We start from the raw sequence: 17197 nt of genomic DNA on the forward strand, positions 1-17197 counted from the left end.
CACTCCTGGCACCAATCCCACAGCACCAGCACAAGCCATCATCTGTCCAAAAAAGGTAGTGCTGCCAAGAAGATACTGACAGGGAAGGGAAAGAACATGGTACCACAAACAACACAGTCTGATGCACAACTCTGTCCTCTATCTGTTCCCCTGATCTCCTCCTCCAGACACCAGTGCCCAGAGTAAGGCCCCACTGCTGAGCTCCACATCCCTGCTTGCCCAGACTTCTCAAGAAAGCATGCTCCATCAAAGCACAGCTCTATGTGGAAAAACAATGACACCACATTTAGCAAGTTCCATGCAGTAAAGTCAGACACTACAATGCAAAATTCAGCAGATTCCATTTAATGTCATGTGCATATATCCATACATTTACTTATGTCAATGGTTTAGATGCGCGTGACGCCAGGTCTTGAAAAATCTACTCCTTCATTTCATCTGGGAGTGTGAATTCTCCCAAGCAGTCAGCTCGGGGTGGGGTTATTTTAAAATTGTCTTTCAGACACAGTTGCAAAGAATTGTCTCAGTTTCTTTAAACTGAAGGTAAAACATGTAGAGCTGATCCCTGAAATTCACAGGCAGCTCTGCAAATGCTGTTGTAAAGGGTCTTGCCAAGAAGCACAAGGAGTGAAGAAATTCTCTCCTTCCCAGGGGCAAAGGGAATGGCTAAGAAACAGGTTGGCCTTGTTTAGCATCCTGAGCAACAGTGAGGCAAAGCAGGAGAAGCATCAACCCCACTGATGCTTCAAGAAAGCTTTTGGCCAAGGCTGAGGAACAGGGCAGAGGAGCAGAGATAAACCATCCCCTAAACACAGGGAAGAAGAACTGACACTTTCACCACCACAGATTCACAGAAATTTCACTTTTTTGGAGATTTTTTTTTTAGTGCTGTTTAAGTGACAGGACTGACAGACCCTTGATGTTTACCCTGCAACACACTCCGTCCCATCAGTTTTGGGGTAGATTTTTCAAGCCCTAGCGATGGCTCCCAGGAAGGCTTCTCCCATCCACTCCCGGCTCCCACAGGACCGGAATCTATTGCATAGCATTTATTTCAGATAAGGCACTGCTTTGCCCAATGTGAACAGCAACTCGAAATCAATGCAGTTTCCATACAGTCCAAACTCGATGGCCTACAGTGCAGTGACACACAAAATTAAAGGCAAGGTTTGAAAGAATAAACCCAGCTTTTAAATTTAAACTTAATATTAAAAGATAAAGGAAACTACATTTTTCAAAAGCCTTTTTATTTTCCTTCACCATTGTTGTTTTACAATACAAATATCACCTTGTGAATACACAAAAATCCTACAGAAGATAACTCTGCTTCACGTAAAATACAGAACGGATTTTTTTTTGTTTGTTTTCTTCTTCCTTCTTTAAAAAAAACCTATTTTGTTCTGCACATTGGCAAGTGTAGGGTAGAATACTTCCCCAGACATACAGTATGTATGGTAGGAGTGAAACTTATAATTACATGCAGTTTCTGCACAAATATTTTAAAGAAATAGATTCTCTTTGTTGTTTTTCCAACAACACTTTGATACGGGATGGAGAAACCATTCATAGTTCACTCAGTGATCATTTGTAAAATTCTTAAAAAACAGGAATTCATGGCTGTTTTTCTTTTTAAAATACAGCTACCAAGTAGACAATAAAGTGATACCTTTTAGTTTGACCTGCCCACAATGTGTGAGCACGATCGGACCCTTTTTATTTGGTTCCTTTTTCCCCCCCTACACATGGCAAGTTCAACATTATAAGCAAATTTCCAGTTTAATTTAGCTATAAATGCAAAAAAAAATTAGTAATTATACAGTATATATAACTCTGCTTTCATGGAATACTTTTTTAAATAAAAACATTTAAGATTGCCTACTGACCATACAATCAAGACAAGAAAGGCACTAGAAACATAGACAAATCTCTCTCTCTCCCAAGAAGCATTTTCTTTAAATTTTAATTCTCTATTCTCTGACATGTAAAAATCTCTTTAAATTTAATTTTCATACACATTTTGAAAAATAAAGTTAGGAAATACTTAGAAAATCACTTTACAACTTTTTTTTCTCTCCTTTTTTTTGTGTTTCCACTTTTTGACACAGCCACTGCAGATTCTACAAAATCAAGACTACCAAACCTTCCTGTGTCTATCATCTCAGTCATAGCATGGTGCAACAGGCAGAAAGATTTCTTGATTTTACCCAAGGCAGGTATTTAGAAACCTTCATATAGTCATTTGCTAGAAAATGGCTTACAGCCCAATCTTTGGGGCAAGAGATACGAAAAGTATGTTTTCCCAAGAAAATAATATGCTTTATTCCCAGACATGACTGGAAAGACCAGAACTTATGATATAAAAGCTTCCATTTATGCTGTCGCATCATATACAAAGGAACATGGTGATGGGTAAATGTAAATCCCAAATCTATTAACAAGAAATGTGTAACAGTGCATGATAAGTTAAATTTTCTTTATTGTTGTCCAACGTAGATCCTTTGGAGTGAAAAAAAAGATCACAGTGCTTACCAGGTAACTGAATAGGTTAAGTCAAGGAAACTGTTAAAAGAAAGGGCTAGGGAGCAGGTGATTTTTTCTATGGCATCTTCTCATTGGGAGTCCTTAGCACTTGGGACAGGTCCTTTCCCCCAGTTTGCCTGTTGGCATGCTGTTATGTGTCATTCACCAGGCGGCTGTACTTCACTTGCCTGCCCTGGTGCAGCACCAGCCAGGGGAAGGGCCAGTGGTAAGAGCGAGGTACAATTCCTTGGACATTCTTTTCAAAGTACTGGAAGGGCTTGTACCACCAGACCCTTGCAAGGAGGTTAGTTTGTGAAGCTTCTTTTAGCACCTGCACAAACATAATCAGAAAAAAAAGAGAATTACAAAAGAGCATTTCACTTACACAACAGTGTTCTGTATCATGTGCTACCCCTCACCAGTGGCATTTTGCTTACAGCTACTTCCAGAAATCTCTTGATAGCTAGAAACACCTCCCAAACACATCTACATGGACAAAGACCAAGAAGAGTCAAGCTACTTTTCCACAGTCTCCCCGTGCACACCACACTTTGCTCTCAAGTGAGGCTCACTCTTGTTTCCAACACCTCAGCTGTTCAATGGTCACAGGAAAAGAATGAATGGCCCAAAAGATCAGTCTCTCCTCTCCTTTAGGGACACAAAACAAAAACCCCAACCCAAAGCACAGCTCTTTCCATAAGTATCTCTGAAATAACACGCTGCTCAAGAATCACACAGGAGTCCGGCCGTGGGCCTACAGAGCAGCGAGCAAGGCAGGCCCCGACCCACTCGGCAAGGTGATGAGCCCTGCCCTGCCCTCCACCTGCTCTCCAACCACCCACATGGCCCTTTGCTTCTCCGAGCCCTGAGCCAGCCACAGCTGAGACACAAGGAGGGACCTGTTCTTAGATCCAGAGGAGGGAAGCATTGTATTGGCCCAGCAGAAAGAGCAAGCACAGGGCTTGCATGCTAAGCTTTCTTTCCATGTCACAAACTCCCAGAGATCCAGGGATTGACATTTCCCAACACCTCAGCAGCTCAGGGCAGCAATGTTGAGCCACCTCCTGAGTCACAGCATGCGGCAGAACAGGTACATTTCCACACAGTAAGGCAAAGGGCTTTTCTGAAGCAAGTCCTCTTCAGCACTCAAGGCAGTCCTGACTTCGGAAGCCTCCTGCTTGGAAACACAGCCACTCAGCACCACTGCTTTGACAGAGCCCAGAAGTAAATTCCAAGTGTTGAAGTCAGTCTGGTGCTGTATGACAAGAATTGCAAAGCTTTGGGAACAGACTGCTATGAAATACAGTGTTTCCCAACCGGACTGAACACCAAAGCACATTCTCTGCAATTAAGCATGTGGTGGTAAAAACATACCACAGGGCTTGACTGTGATCACTTCAAGTAGCATCAAACCCACTAGAATAGACGACCTTGATATGATCTAAGTATCTGCATCATCACAAGAGTAACTAATTTCCTACCACCATACTCGGTCTTTCTTAAACATAATTAACCAGAGTTGCATGCAACAGATAAGCAGAGTATCCTCCTCCGTGTTGCACAGAAAATATTTGGACATTGATTTGCTGTTACAGACCTAACAGTAAGTTTCTCTTAACTCACTAGGTCTTCCCCATGGATAAGAGATTTGCACATTTTCTCTCGTTCCTCAGCATTGTCAGCTTATCTCTTATTGATCTAGTTCACTGACAGGAAAGTAAGACCAACTGAGACCTCATTTAGATGCCTTTATTTGACCTTTGCATCATTTACTGCTGCTCCCTGTTTGAATACTACAAACAATACTTTGCTCTCTCCCATCATGTGCTGTTGTCTGCTCCTAAGCAGCTCTTTGTTCTCAGTATTTCCCTCATTTCCCTATTTCCTATGGCTTCCCAGATAAAAGCCTTAGGACAGGGGTAGTCTCTTCTCCGCTGCACTATCCTTGGTCAGGGGAACTTCACCACCACTTGGAAACAGTTTGAAAAACTGGTTCAATTTTAGTGAGGTCTCATACTGTTCAAGACACCTGTCATCTCACTAAAGGGCACAAGCCACAGAATAAAAGGAAAACCCATCTGGCTTCAACAAAAAAGACCAACAACCCCAAGGCAAAAAAAAAAAAACCCTACCACATCTACATGGCTTGCTCTGCTATCCTAGAACTGGTCAAATGGCCCAAATTCAGAAGGACTTAAAGAACTGAGGTTACAGAGCAGAGGTACAGGGGTTTGCCTGCCTGCAGGTAAATCTTCAGATATTTTTGTGGTCAAGACACAAGATGAATATAATCAACGACATCTCTTTCTTTCCTGCAAGCCCAATGTGAGGGGGAAGGAGAGGGATGCTCCACAAAGGCACAGGTGAGCCCACTCCTACTACTGTGGAAAGGCTCAAGATGCAGTGTAGACATTCATCCACTGCCATGCTATGGAAAGCAGTCACATGGACCCAAAGACTGGGAGAAACTCACTTGCTGGTTGGCCATTGTGTGATACCACCAGAAAAGTCTTGTAGTGATGTAGTAAGCCACCACCACGTCCACAGTGTAGTGGTCATGAGCAAGGAGGATGCAAAACATCCCAACCATGCTGAGTGCCCAGCAAAGCCAGTGGTACCACCACAGTCGCCGTGGGGAATCTGGAAAGAAGCACAAGCAGTGGTTATTTCAAAGTGAGACATTATCAGTGCACCAGACTATCACTGTACCTAGCAGATGACACGAACAGCAGTTTCAGGTTGGCAGTACGACACCTGCATTAAGAGCAGGAATGCTGACATCACAAAATAAGAATCTTTCTCTTAAGGTGTGACTTAAAATTATACTCAGAGGTAATCACATGTGGAAAACAGAAAGGTTATAAACTCTTTGAGAAATGGACCCAATACCTAGCGATAGAATATACCCTGGTCAGTTAAAATTAACTGATTTGTATGTCAATACTGATTCTACACGGATGGCAATCCATTCCTCTTGCCTTTCATAAAAGTGAAATGCATACGCTAAGGTCCAACTCATGCAAAACGAGCACCCCTGCATTTGGCATGGCATTAATGTCGCCCTGGCACAGAGCCTGCAACGAAGGATTCCGTAACATTCTTAACAACTATTTTTTAATATAAAATGCTGAGTTCAGACATTTACATGGTAAAGTGGCTTATTCTGAACCTACAGTTTTCTTTTTTGGTAAGCCTCATGTCTTTGAAGTTCTATTATTTTTATTTAATTGAAAAAGTGTGCATTTTTACTTTAATTGCATTTACTCATCAGCTCAATTATAATTCTTCAATTAGCAAGGAATTATGCAACAGGGAATTCGACATGAATGGTAACAAACTTACACTCTTTGATAAATAAGTACGTAAGAGTTAATATGACAGTGTGACCGCTGTACAGATAGTCGCCGCACATGTTGTGGGATCCTGTGATGGACAATCCTCCACCAGCAATCAATTTCATTATCCTTCGCAGATGAGATTCCCAGTCTCCAAAAAGCTGGTGGCATTGTAAAACAGAAAAAAGTACAGCAAAATATCAGCACTAAGCACCCAGGGATTAAAGCAATAATGTTTGAGAGCAACTCTGCCTTTCAGTCATTCTCTTTTTGCTTTGATACACAAGATCAATTAGTAAATCAATCCACAGCCTTTTCCAAAAGCTAGCAGCACAATTCCAGAGGGAAATGACTTCATTATTTAATGATACTCTGCATCTATTATAGCTAGTGTTCATGTGAGCACAAACCTCCACCCATTTGTCTAAAATAATATTTTAAGTATTCCACGGAGAAAGGATCAAGGAAATTATTACAATTTCCCCAGAAACACACAGCTCAAACGACTACTGTTTTTCCTACACTCACAATACAGATTGAAAAAGCACAGAAAAAAAGGTAATTTTATTTACATACATATTGTGTATGAATGTGTGTGCATAAAAACCCTTTATGTGAGGTCTTTGAAAATACGGCACCTCTTCAGCATAATACCAAAAGGTATTAGCCCAAATTTTGTTCAGCTCCTGCCAGTGGCTACTGACAGAGCACAAAACTTACAGTAAAATGGGCAGGTGAGCAAAAATTATTTTCTATGTTCTTTATAAATTGTAGGCACAAATACGGCTTGGACCAGCCAGCTTGAATAAAGATGGCAGGGACAAGTTAATGCAGCTGGCAAGCTACTGCCAATTGTCAGAAACAGGTGCTGCAAGGTAATCAATTGGGCCCTGGGTGATCACATGGGCAGAAGCAGCATACAAGGCAGTAGCCAGCAAAGGAAGGATAGCTTTGAGTCAACTCTGTTGGTTGTACTATGTTGCCTGTGTACGTCTCTGCATGTGCATCACCTAGCTCCTCTAGATCTTTGAATGAATATAGCTTGCACCACTACAACAATAAATATTTAGTGGTGCTACCACACAAAGGAGTAACTTTTCTCCCAGGTCTTGCTGACAGTTTTTGCTAATGTTTGTAGTTGTGCAGGTAAGTTATTTTTCATGGGAATCTTCAAGCAGAGCTAATAGGTTCAGATCTCTTTTTATTCAGCACAGGACTAATGGATCAATGCACATGACATGTGTGCTGTACCTTTACCTCATTTTAGGAAGTTTCAAAAATTCATGGGAAGCACTTAACAGTCAAAAGAAAACACAGATCCTCCTGATCCCTCTCAGCTCCCTGTGCCCCCGCAGTCTCCTTGCTGGCAGGACAGGGTGAGGAACAGAAGAGACCTTGATGCTGTACAAGTGCTGTGGTAATAACCACAACATCCTGGGTTATCACCACTGTTTTCAGCACAAACCCAGAACACAGCCCTGCACTGCCTGCTAGGAAGAAAATGAACTCTGGCCCAGTCAAAACCAGGACACCAGTATAAGTATGTTTTTCTTTTATTTCAAAGCTCAGTCTTGCTTTAAGAAGTGAAAAATATTACTTTCCGAGAGATTTAAATGGTCTTTGCAGCAATTAACCATTTCCTGCTCACAGTTCCTAACAAAACAGTACAATGCTACCCAAAGCCCACTCTTCACAACTGTAGATAACTTGCTAAGGGGTTGAAAGCCTATTTATAGGGTTAAAGGAAACCCAACTTAGTCTTATGAGGGCAATAGAAGAGCACAACATAGACTTGTCTTTACCTGAGTAATGAGACAGACTTGCTAATGTTGTAAACTTCCAAAACCAGTAGATTTACTCACTTCAGCTCATAAATACTTGTGTCCTTTCAATTTCATCATGGATGGCTGATCAAATAAAATGTTGACTCCTCTCCCATTCGCTTCTCTTTACAAAAGACCTTGGTGCCTCAGAAAGCCACACACTGCTTGGCAAACGCTCTGTCTTGTCAAACAACCACCGTAGTACATTTGTTGGCTTTAGTTCCCTGAGGACCTGAAGCAATTTGGCTTTGTTTGTACACACCAGCACTCCTCACTGAAGCAGTAACCGCACATGTACCATGTCACATCAGGATTTTACTACCTGCAGATCGCTGTTTACTACCTGTCATCTAACTCATGGCTATGCACACAAAGTCATTAAATTGTGTGCACAGTAGACAGTTCACAGAAATTATCTCTTTTCCCCCCTTTCTCCTGTGTAAATCAAGCTACAGCAGAAGCAGCCCCAGGAGGGGCACAGAGATGAAACATTAACCACAGTACTTGTGTCTAACAGATGCACCTTGTTCCCTACTATAGAAGTTCAGCCTGTATTTAGACAAACACCATAAACAGGTTGCTTACACCAATGACTGTATGGTACGAGATGCATGTAACGCCACTATCCCTGTCCCAGGTCTACCCTGAGCTTCAAATTACCTTTCAAGGCTGAATACAAGGGTCTTGCCCAAGCACCTCTGTCTCAGTTGCCTGGTTTCAGCCACGGCTTTCGCAAGCCCATCCTATTCCTTGGCACAACAGACAGGAATCAGTGCTGGATTCGGGAGGAGGTGGTGAGCCCTTGCTCTAACACAATTGCAAAAATACAGGCAAGGATAAACAACTGCAAAGGAGACAACAGTTTCACCAGCCTTAGAAAAGTATCTTTGGGCTATTTTCAAATACAAATCATACTTGGGTTTGGCTTACAAATAAATGAATCACACATGGCACCTCCACAGGTTGCACACCTTTGACTGCTTCAGCTGAGATAGAAAAATGCTGACGGTGTACATTAGTTGAAAATGGCACCGAAATTGCATATATCAGTACTTCAAAAAAAGCTGGGGATGTCTCCACTGCCCCGAAGTAAACACCTTCACCAAGAGGGATGCTGCCATCATGCCAAATTGGTATTTTCAAATTAGTAACAATTTCTGAGAAAGTGTTGCTCATAGGCTTGGGAACAGCAAGACAACGGGAAACACAGATTAAAATATGTAAACGTAGCTAGAAGAAGTTTTTACCTTTGGGGAACACTTGAAATGCATGCCAGGAACTGGAAGTGTAGTCACATACATTGTAATACACCGATACAGGTATAGTGTGCCAACTATACAGAAAAATCTTCTGCTAATTATAGACCTAGGAAAAAAAAAAAGAAAAAAAAGAGAGGAAAAAATAAGGAGGTCACTCAAAGCAGACAAAATAGGCAAAGGTAAATAAAATAAACTACCAATTGTTCCCGATGTTTTTGAAACTCGTGACTGTATCAACTTGCACTTGAGAACACTGAATAACTTCAAAAATATTCCCAGGCTTGACAGGTCAGAAACACAAGAGCAACTCAATAAAGTGATTACAGGAAATATAAGGATTAGAATACAAAAGGCTTCACAGACCCCACCCCACCTTAAAAATACAGATTTAGAGCAACACTGGCTATAGGACGGGTTGTTTTCACAGGAAGTCACTCTCAAGTTAAGTAGCCATAGGTGCAAAGAGATTTATTCATTGAGGGCTACCATATAGTCACTGACATATGCAGAGAAGGCAGACACAATTTTAGGGCACTCTGATGAAATTCTGTAAAATCAGCAAAAGCATATGAGGGAAAGAGTTGCAGCTTCAACTAAGGAAGGACAGCCAGCCCCAAAACTGGCCCACTGAGTCTCACTGCTAAGTATCATCTAATAACAGCACAAGGCAAGAGCTATGGCACAGCCATCAGGATGGGAGCAACCTCTACCTGAGCTCACAGAATTCAGCAAAAAGAAATTACTGCCAGCATTAAAAAAATCAAGGGCAAATCTAGTTACAGCAGTTGGTGACCTTAACCACATCAACTCTTTTTGTCCTGCTGCTGACAGACCCTGCTGGTTTCTGATGACTTCAAATTGTTGTTATTTGCAATTATACAAGGGTTACAACACAAACTGCAAGTTCTGGTACTCATTTGTTGCTGTTTTGAGACATTCACTTTAAAAAAACCAAACATTTCTATCAATCCAAGCTCTTTCAAAGATGAAAATTCACCTTTTTAAATTTTTAATAGTATCAGGCTGAGTTATTTAACTGTAGTGCTCCACTCTCAGAGGAGTATGACTTTGCAGTGACATATCAATAACATATGAGTGTCTTAATTTATCATAAAAGCTTCAGCTATTACAGTGCAAATGCATTTTGCACTCGAGGGCTCACTGCTATTGAAACATAGCACTGCATATTTTTTCCTCCTCTTCCTGGTGTAAACATAGACAAAGTTGGGAGTTAAAAATTACACTTTTACTCATCTAGCTCCATGGACTGAAATTTAGGAGTGGAACGCACCATGCCATTGGGGCAGTGGTCTTCCTCTGTGTTTCCTGTGGGGAATTTTTCTCTCAGAATGGTAATCCAATAAAGATCTTACATTTGTGCCTGGCTTTTATAACCAGATATAAGCTTGCTCTTCTTGGTATAAAAACAGCAGGGCTGAACAGCACTGTATTTTGAGAGAATGAAGAAGCAGCAATGTTTAAACAAGCACTGAATGGATGTAGCATATTTCAGTTTAGAAAAGTCTGTGTCAAAGTGCTTTGTACTGTAACATTAAAAAAAATTAAAAGCCTCATATTTTCCATTCTCAAAAGGATCTGTGTGGATGTTCGTGTGTGATTATGAGCCAGCTAGAGGTTACAACCTCTAAGCTTATTTCTGGCCAAGTCAACTTTTATTAGAACTATCCAGACCTCACCTGACACGGATGGTGAGCACACTGCTTTTGCAATCCCACAAGGATGCAGGCTGAATAAAGGTGTCAAGCATGGCCAAAAAACAGCATTGTGCTTCTCCCCAAACAACTGGGAATGCTTCCCAGAGAAGTTATTTGCACGTCAGAGAGCTCGCCTGGACTCTTCAAGCTCCCTGCAGTGTCTGGGGAAAAAGGCTTCAGCAGTCTAGAGTCCCTGGCCAAGAGCCACACACTCACCCTGCTCCTGCTTTCTGGTAAGAAACCAACCCAAGATCACAGACAGTATTCTGCATGGATGTTAAAAAAAAAGTTGTCACTGATTTTGCACACAAAATCTTGTGCCTTGCTCTAAAACCAGCCAGAAACTCCAGTTTCCATCTGAAAGTAAAATTAACTTTCATGCAAAACAGCAGAAACAAGGGCCAAAGTAAACCCTGTACCGTGGCTAGCTGGACAGACATACCCAACACTCTCTTCCATTTTGGCCCCAAATATGCACTTACAGAAGACAAGTTCTATGCAAAATCATCATGCAATCCCTGAGCTAAATAAGGAAAACCTGAGTGCTCAGTATCTCTATCATTCTTCATTGCTTGGGAGGACAGCAGCCTCAGCTTGGAGGAAATCAAGCTATTGGCAAATAACGGATCCAGTAAGATAAGCAATAGGAATTTCATTGCTTGGCAAAGAAAAGCATTTAAAAAAGACTGAAACTATGAAACTGTCTCCTTCGGTCAATGGTTCAACCCAGCCACTGGTTGCAATTCATGGGTAATACTCATGGGTAATACTGGTGACTCAGAGCTTGCACTTGGAGACATCTGTGAACGGTATCTCTGTCATCTGAGTAGGCAAGCAACAGGTCTGATCCTGCCCAGCAATCATGTGGCTTCACGTCTTGTCTTCAGATCTTGAATGGAGGGTGGCAATACCCTCCATTCCCTGATACCATCAAAGGTCAGAAAAGGAAGGAAGGTCTACCTGGCTTAATTCTCTATTTTTTAATTAAGTTTCAAAGGGAGATGATAACCTATGCCACAGAAGGGATTCAGCTCTTTTTGTACCACCTAGTGGTTCACCATCCAAAGCCATGAGAATGAGGTCCTCCAGATAAAGCCACCTCACTGGGCTCCTGTTCCCATAAGCACCTCTCCCATCCTTCTCTTTCAACCACTTACTGACAGCTTTAGATTCTCAGACTTCAATACCTCTGCTCATTGACATAAAAGATGACTTTTGGTCTCCATAGCATTACTCAACCAGTGCACTGACCAGCTATTTCAGTCCTACTAAAGCAAACAAAAAAAGCAAACAAAAAAAACATATCAAAGCAAATGGAGACAGTCTAAGGCAGGAGGAATCTTCACAACTATCAACAATACCTATGTACTTTATCAACAAGTCAACCCATGCCTCACTGCTTTGAAATCAACAATCTGGATGAGGATACAGAGTGTACCCTCATCGAGTTCACTGATGACACCAAACTGGGAGAACTGGCTGATTCCCCAGAGGCTGTGCTGCCATTCAGCGGGATCTCGACTGGCTTGAGAGTTGGGCAGAGAGGAACCTCATGAGGTTCAACAAGGACAAGTGCAGAGTCCTGCACCTTGGGAGGAACAACTCCATGCACCAGTACAGGCTGGGGATTGACCTGCTGGAGAGCAGCTCTGCAGAGAGAGACCTGGGAGTCCTGGTTGATAATAAATTAACCATGAGCCAGCAATGTGCCCTCATGGCCAAGAAGGCCAATGGCATCCTGGGATGCATCAAGAAGAGTGTGGCCAGCAGGTCAAGGGAGGTTCTCCTCCTCTTCTTTTCTGCACTAGTGAGGCCTCATCTGGAGTCCTGTCCCCTGTTCTGGGCTCCTCAGCTAAAGACAGACAGGGAACTTCTGTAGAGAGTCCAGCGCAGGGCTACCAGGATGATCAGAGGACTGAAGCACCTTTCTTATAAGGAAAGGCTTTGGAAACTGGGGCTGTTTAGTCTCGAGAAGAGGAGACTGAGGGGTGATTTCATTAATAAGTATACAAATGGTGGATGTCAGGAGGTTGGGACAAACGGCAATGGGATGAAGCTGGAACCCAAAAAGTTCCATTTAAACATAAGAAAAAACTATTTCACTGTGAGGGTGATGGAGCAGTGGAACAGGCTGCTCAAAGAGGGTGTGGAGTCTCCTTCCTTGGAGATCTTAAAGACCCACCTGGACACGTTCCTATGCGACCTGATCTAGGTGAACCTGCTTCTGCAGGGGGGTTGGACTAGATGATCTCTAAAGGTCCCTTCCAACCCCTACCATTCTATGATTCTGTGAACTCTCTTAATCTAAAGACTCTGCTCAGCACCATCCCAGGGTGTTTGATTCCTCATATTGCCCCATTAATCTGACACCTCATACTTGAGAGCAATCTCATGGCACCTTCTTTGAGTACTTCCCTTGGTTTTCAACAGTGTTTTTGCTCAGAGATCCCAAGAAAGCAAATGGTCACCCAGGTTCATGGTAGGCAGCTGGAGCAGTGGGAAGATGAGCTGGAGTGCTGTTAGAAGCACTGCAGCTACCAACATAAGAATGATACTGAAGCTTATGGTCATGAACAAAACTAGAGGCCAAGATGGGGTAAATCTTTCCTCCTGTACATATGTGCATGTTTAAACTAAAAAAAAAAAAAAAAAAAAGGCAATTTCACGTTTTCTTTCTAACCATAAATCCCTACTATTTATGGTAATTAAGTATTCTAGAAAGCTTCCTTTAAGGAATGCCACCTCTGTAAAAGTGTAAAACATTTAAAATTTGCCCCTGATAAAATGCATTAAGTAGTATAAAGCATCAGAAGACGAATAAACCAGCATTTCAGACTTGTGGGTTACATTTTTGTCACATTCCTGTGGAAATCTGTGGAATCTGTGTTGCACAAGGGTATCCTGCCCCAGCTTAGCAATTCTCTCTTTTCAAGCTGCCTGTACCTTATGAAGCTGATGAACCACATGTTCAAGTTTTAATGTTTTTCTCCATAATAAGGCCAAGTGATCCATTGGCCTGTTTGTATTCCTTTTAAAATGGGAGTTCTAAGGTCATTACAAAGTCCTGTGAGCCAAAGGATCTTGTATCTCACACAGTGGAGCTCAAATTAATTCCATTCCTACATAGGAATCATGAAAAACAGTGAACAGGTAAAGAATGAGACTATGTATTGTCAGAGGAAGAGACCTGCTTTGGGCTAGGCTGTTGTGGGGACAAGTATGTGCCTGTTTTTTTAAAAGAAAAGTGAAATGTCACCTCACAATACTTGAACTCACTTGACTTTGAGCATTTCATTCACATGCCATGGTAGCACAAGGGTGTGTATCAGACACTCACAGTAAGGCAGCCTGAGGTGTGCACCCACAGCAGGCTAACACCCTGTACGTGCTCTGTAGATGGCATGCAGCGGGTCACTTCCACTGACATGCAAATTCACCCTTGCAATTCTGAGCAGTACAAGTAAGGAGGCAGAAAGCCACTAAGATTGTGAAAATTCATTGTGTATCTATGCTTCTGAATATGATATGATTAGCTTTTGACGTGCTTTGTGTTTGATGTTACCTGTTCCATCTAACGTCAAGCAGAAAAACATACTTCAACATTTTTTCACGCAGCACTGTTGAGGCGCACAGACTAAACTGCTGCCTACTGCTTTTGTCCAAGAACACCATAACTTTACGGTGAGTATTTACATCAAGCAAACTACAGAGACAGTAAATCAATCCCAAGTTGGTTCACGGCTGTAAAAAAGACAGTCAATTGAGTTAAGAACATCCTTACATCCAGTTCACAGCTTTTCACACGTGAAAGCGGTTCAAGCTAATTGTGCACACCAGGGCTATTACTAAGTTTCTTAAGCAGTAGTTGGACTTCTCCGTTTTGCACACGCAGTCTGCACAAGCTGTGTTTTGCCTATGGAATGATATTCATTTCAGCTTGGGAAACCAAAATCAGAAAGATCATAAGAATATTCCTTTTATCTGGACACAGATCAGTATCTGACCTCCAAAAGCAGGCCAAAGTATCCCCTAACAGTTTTCAAAAGGTTTTACTTACTTATATTTTAAGAGCAGCCACTGAACAAACCACAGTCCTACAAGGATCATGCCGTTGATTTCACAAATAGAAAAAGCCCATTGCACTCGATCAAAACGATCAAAAAATGCATCTGGTAGGGGAGGCTGCACCTCCTTGGGAGGCACTCGTTCATGAACGACTGAGATAGTCACTGTGGTAACGATGAAACAAAAAAGTGCATAAATAAAAGCCAGGAAAGTCTTTCCCCATTCCACAGGATACTGTGAGCGCTCTGGCTCTGGCATGGGGATCTTTATCATCTCCTTCTTATACCCATTTGGCATCCCGTTCAGCTTCATTTTACTGCTAAAGCCATTTTCATGCGTGGTGCTGCTCACGCCGACACGAATGTGCCCATTGACATGCCCATTTTTGTGAGCCTCGATGTGGTGAGACATTTTTAAAGTTTCAATCATGTGCAATAGCCGCTGTCCACTGTCAGAAGACACCCGGGACAGAGGTGTCGTCTTAAAGTCCTCCTCTGTGAGGTTGATCAGATCCTGCCCTGTAAAGCTCTTGAGTGGCTCACAATACTCTGGCACAGCATTTTCCGTTAGCCAGTTTGTCACCTCCTCAGGTGACCACAGCATCACTTCTTTCATCTCGCCAGGTAGCCAGGGCACAGTCTGACATCAATTTTAAACTGGGCAGCAACCACTGTGATTCCAGTGTGTTGGGAAGCTCCTCCTTAGCTTCATCTTGTCCAAGAAAGCAGTTCCAAGCAGAACGAGAGGCAAGTCCTGGTCTCTAACTACCAGATACAAGTATCCAGGCGCTGTGGCAAGCACAGGAAACAGTTCACTTCATATTCAGGTGGCCATTCTTCTTCCTGAGCACAGGAAAAATTCAAAAACAGTCATTACAACAGCATTTACCAAGAGTTTCCAATTAATGTTTAAACATAAAAGTATTGCAAAAGAATTGCTAGACTCTGGCCTGGAAAAGACTGATTGGATCTCCAGCCTTGTATGCACAGCACACTCCTTTCTGAGCTTGCTACCAATTTCCCACAACCTTCAACAATTTTATATCAAAAACCACTTTGACATTATGGGAAAAACATAGGCTCTATACTTGATAAATTTTCCATTATTGTGCAGCTCTGGTCCATAATCAATACCCAAGCCCCTCTTAAAATCATAATATTAATGGATTTAAGGATCTACAGAGCAAATGTTTAGCATTATTCAAGTCACAAATCTCTCTTCCTTACAAACTCGTATCTTAATGCAAAGTGTTTCTCTCAGTTATTGAATAGGAAGTCCAGTTTTTGTTCTGCAATGCAAAAATATATAATGTAACACATAAAACTACTTTTCTACAGGTCAGCAACACACAAAAAAATATGTAGATATGCAAAGTTATACTTTCTGGGTCAAAGCACCAGCAGGAAAATTGACGCTGAAGCATTTAAGTTTGCAAGATTCTAACAGATGTTAAGCAGCTCTTCAAGAAAAAGTTTATCATTTCCATGGTATACTACTACAATTCCAACAGATGTTTGTTATCAGCTACAAAGGAAACCAATAGAAAAATTAAAGTGTAACTAAAAAAACAGAAAGTAGGTAACAAACTTCTGCATCAAATTAATTACAAAAATAGCTTAGAAAGCTTAGGAAAGCTGATCACTTCCAATGGAAAAATTATAGGAAAATAGATGTTACTTGCTGGAACCTTTTCCTGCAAATTTAAGGCATGAGCTGCAAAATCCTCAGCATAAGAGTGTGATCAAATGGCAGCAAATGCCACCAACAAATTCCCAGGTTTGAGATGTTTAATCAATGAATAAACAAAAAATAGTCCTCCCCAGAGCAAAGAAAGAAAAACAGTGAGAAGCCCTCTCTGCAGCCTGCCATCCCATGGACCAGGAGACTGCAGCAAGCACTGTAAACACAACATGACCTAAAGAAATTAACAGCATGGGGAAAAAACACTCAATATTTTCAAAAGCTGTATTATGCCTTTATCTGCCTAAAGAGTATTTTTAGCCTCCAACAAGCTACCAGATGTTTCTGTTTCATTGCAGATCATGATTTGAGTAGAGGTGGTACAAAACAGATACAGAACTGTTTTCCTACACAAAATGTGACCATGCTGAACATCAATACACTTTTTGACCTGTCACCTCTAGCCTAAGCAAGAAACACAAGGTGCAGTTTTAGTCTGTTTCTCTATGGAACAAAGCAGTCCTGGTGCCCGAGAAAGTAAAGGGGCTTTGGTCAAAGAACCAGCAGTACTCTGCGCACATCACCTCTCACTTGCTGGTCATGCCATGCATGCCCATGTATTTAAATCTGTGGAGTAAACAGGGATGAAAATGAATATTCCTTCTTGTGAGTATCTGTGCTGTTTTAAACAGCAGAAGCAAGGATACAGGTCTGTCTTTTTTTCTTTTCAGTGGGATTATATGTACTGATGAAGGCTTTTAGCCACAGATTGCTTCATTATTCAAGTTGTGTTTAGCAAA

At 41.7% G+C, this 17197-nt stretch overlaps 1 protein-coding gene across 11 annotated transcripts in view; it reads right to left on the minus strand.

Annotated features, from left to right (window-relative positions):
• Window positions 1-329: 329 nt before the first annotated feature.
• SGMS1 (sphingomyelin synthase 1) overlaps window positions 330-17197 on the minus strand; it is a 96264-nt gene continuing 79396 nt past the window's right edge. For all 11 annotated transcript variants that reach the window (XM_062001007.1, XM_062001004.1, XM_062001005.1 and 8 more), the window contains 5 exons: window positions 14710-15559; window positions 8926-9043; window positions 5863-6016; window positions 4994-5160; window positions 330-2851 (listed from right to left, as the gene is read on the minus strand). In XM_062001007.1, the coding sequence (XP_061856991.1) occupies window positions 2672-2851; window positions 4994-5160; window positions 5863-6016; window positions 8926-9043; window positions 14710-15332 (1242 nt within the window). In that variant the 5' untranslated portion in view covers window positions 15333-15559 and the 3' untranslated portion in view covers window positions 330-2671. The remainder of the gene's footprint in view (window positions 2852-4993; window positions 5161-5862; window positions 6017-8925; window positions 9044-14709; window positions 15560-17197) is intronic.

The sequence above is a fragment of the Colius striatus genome, chromosome 8 (assembly GCF_028858725.1).
Source record: "Colius striatus isolate bColStr4 chromosome 8, bColStr4.1.hap1, whole genome shotgun sequence".
NCBI lineage: Eukaryota > Metazoa > Chordata > Aves > Coliiformes > Coliidae > Colius > Colius striatus.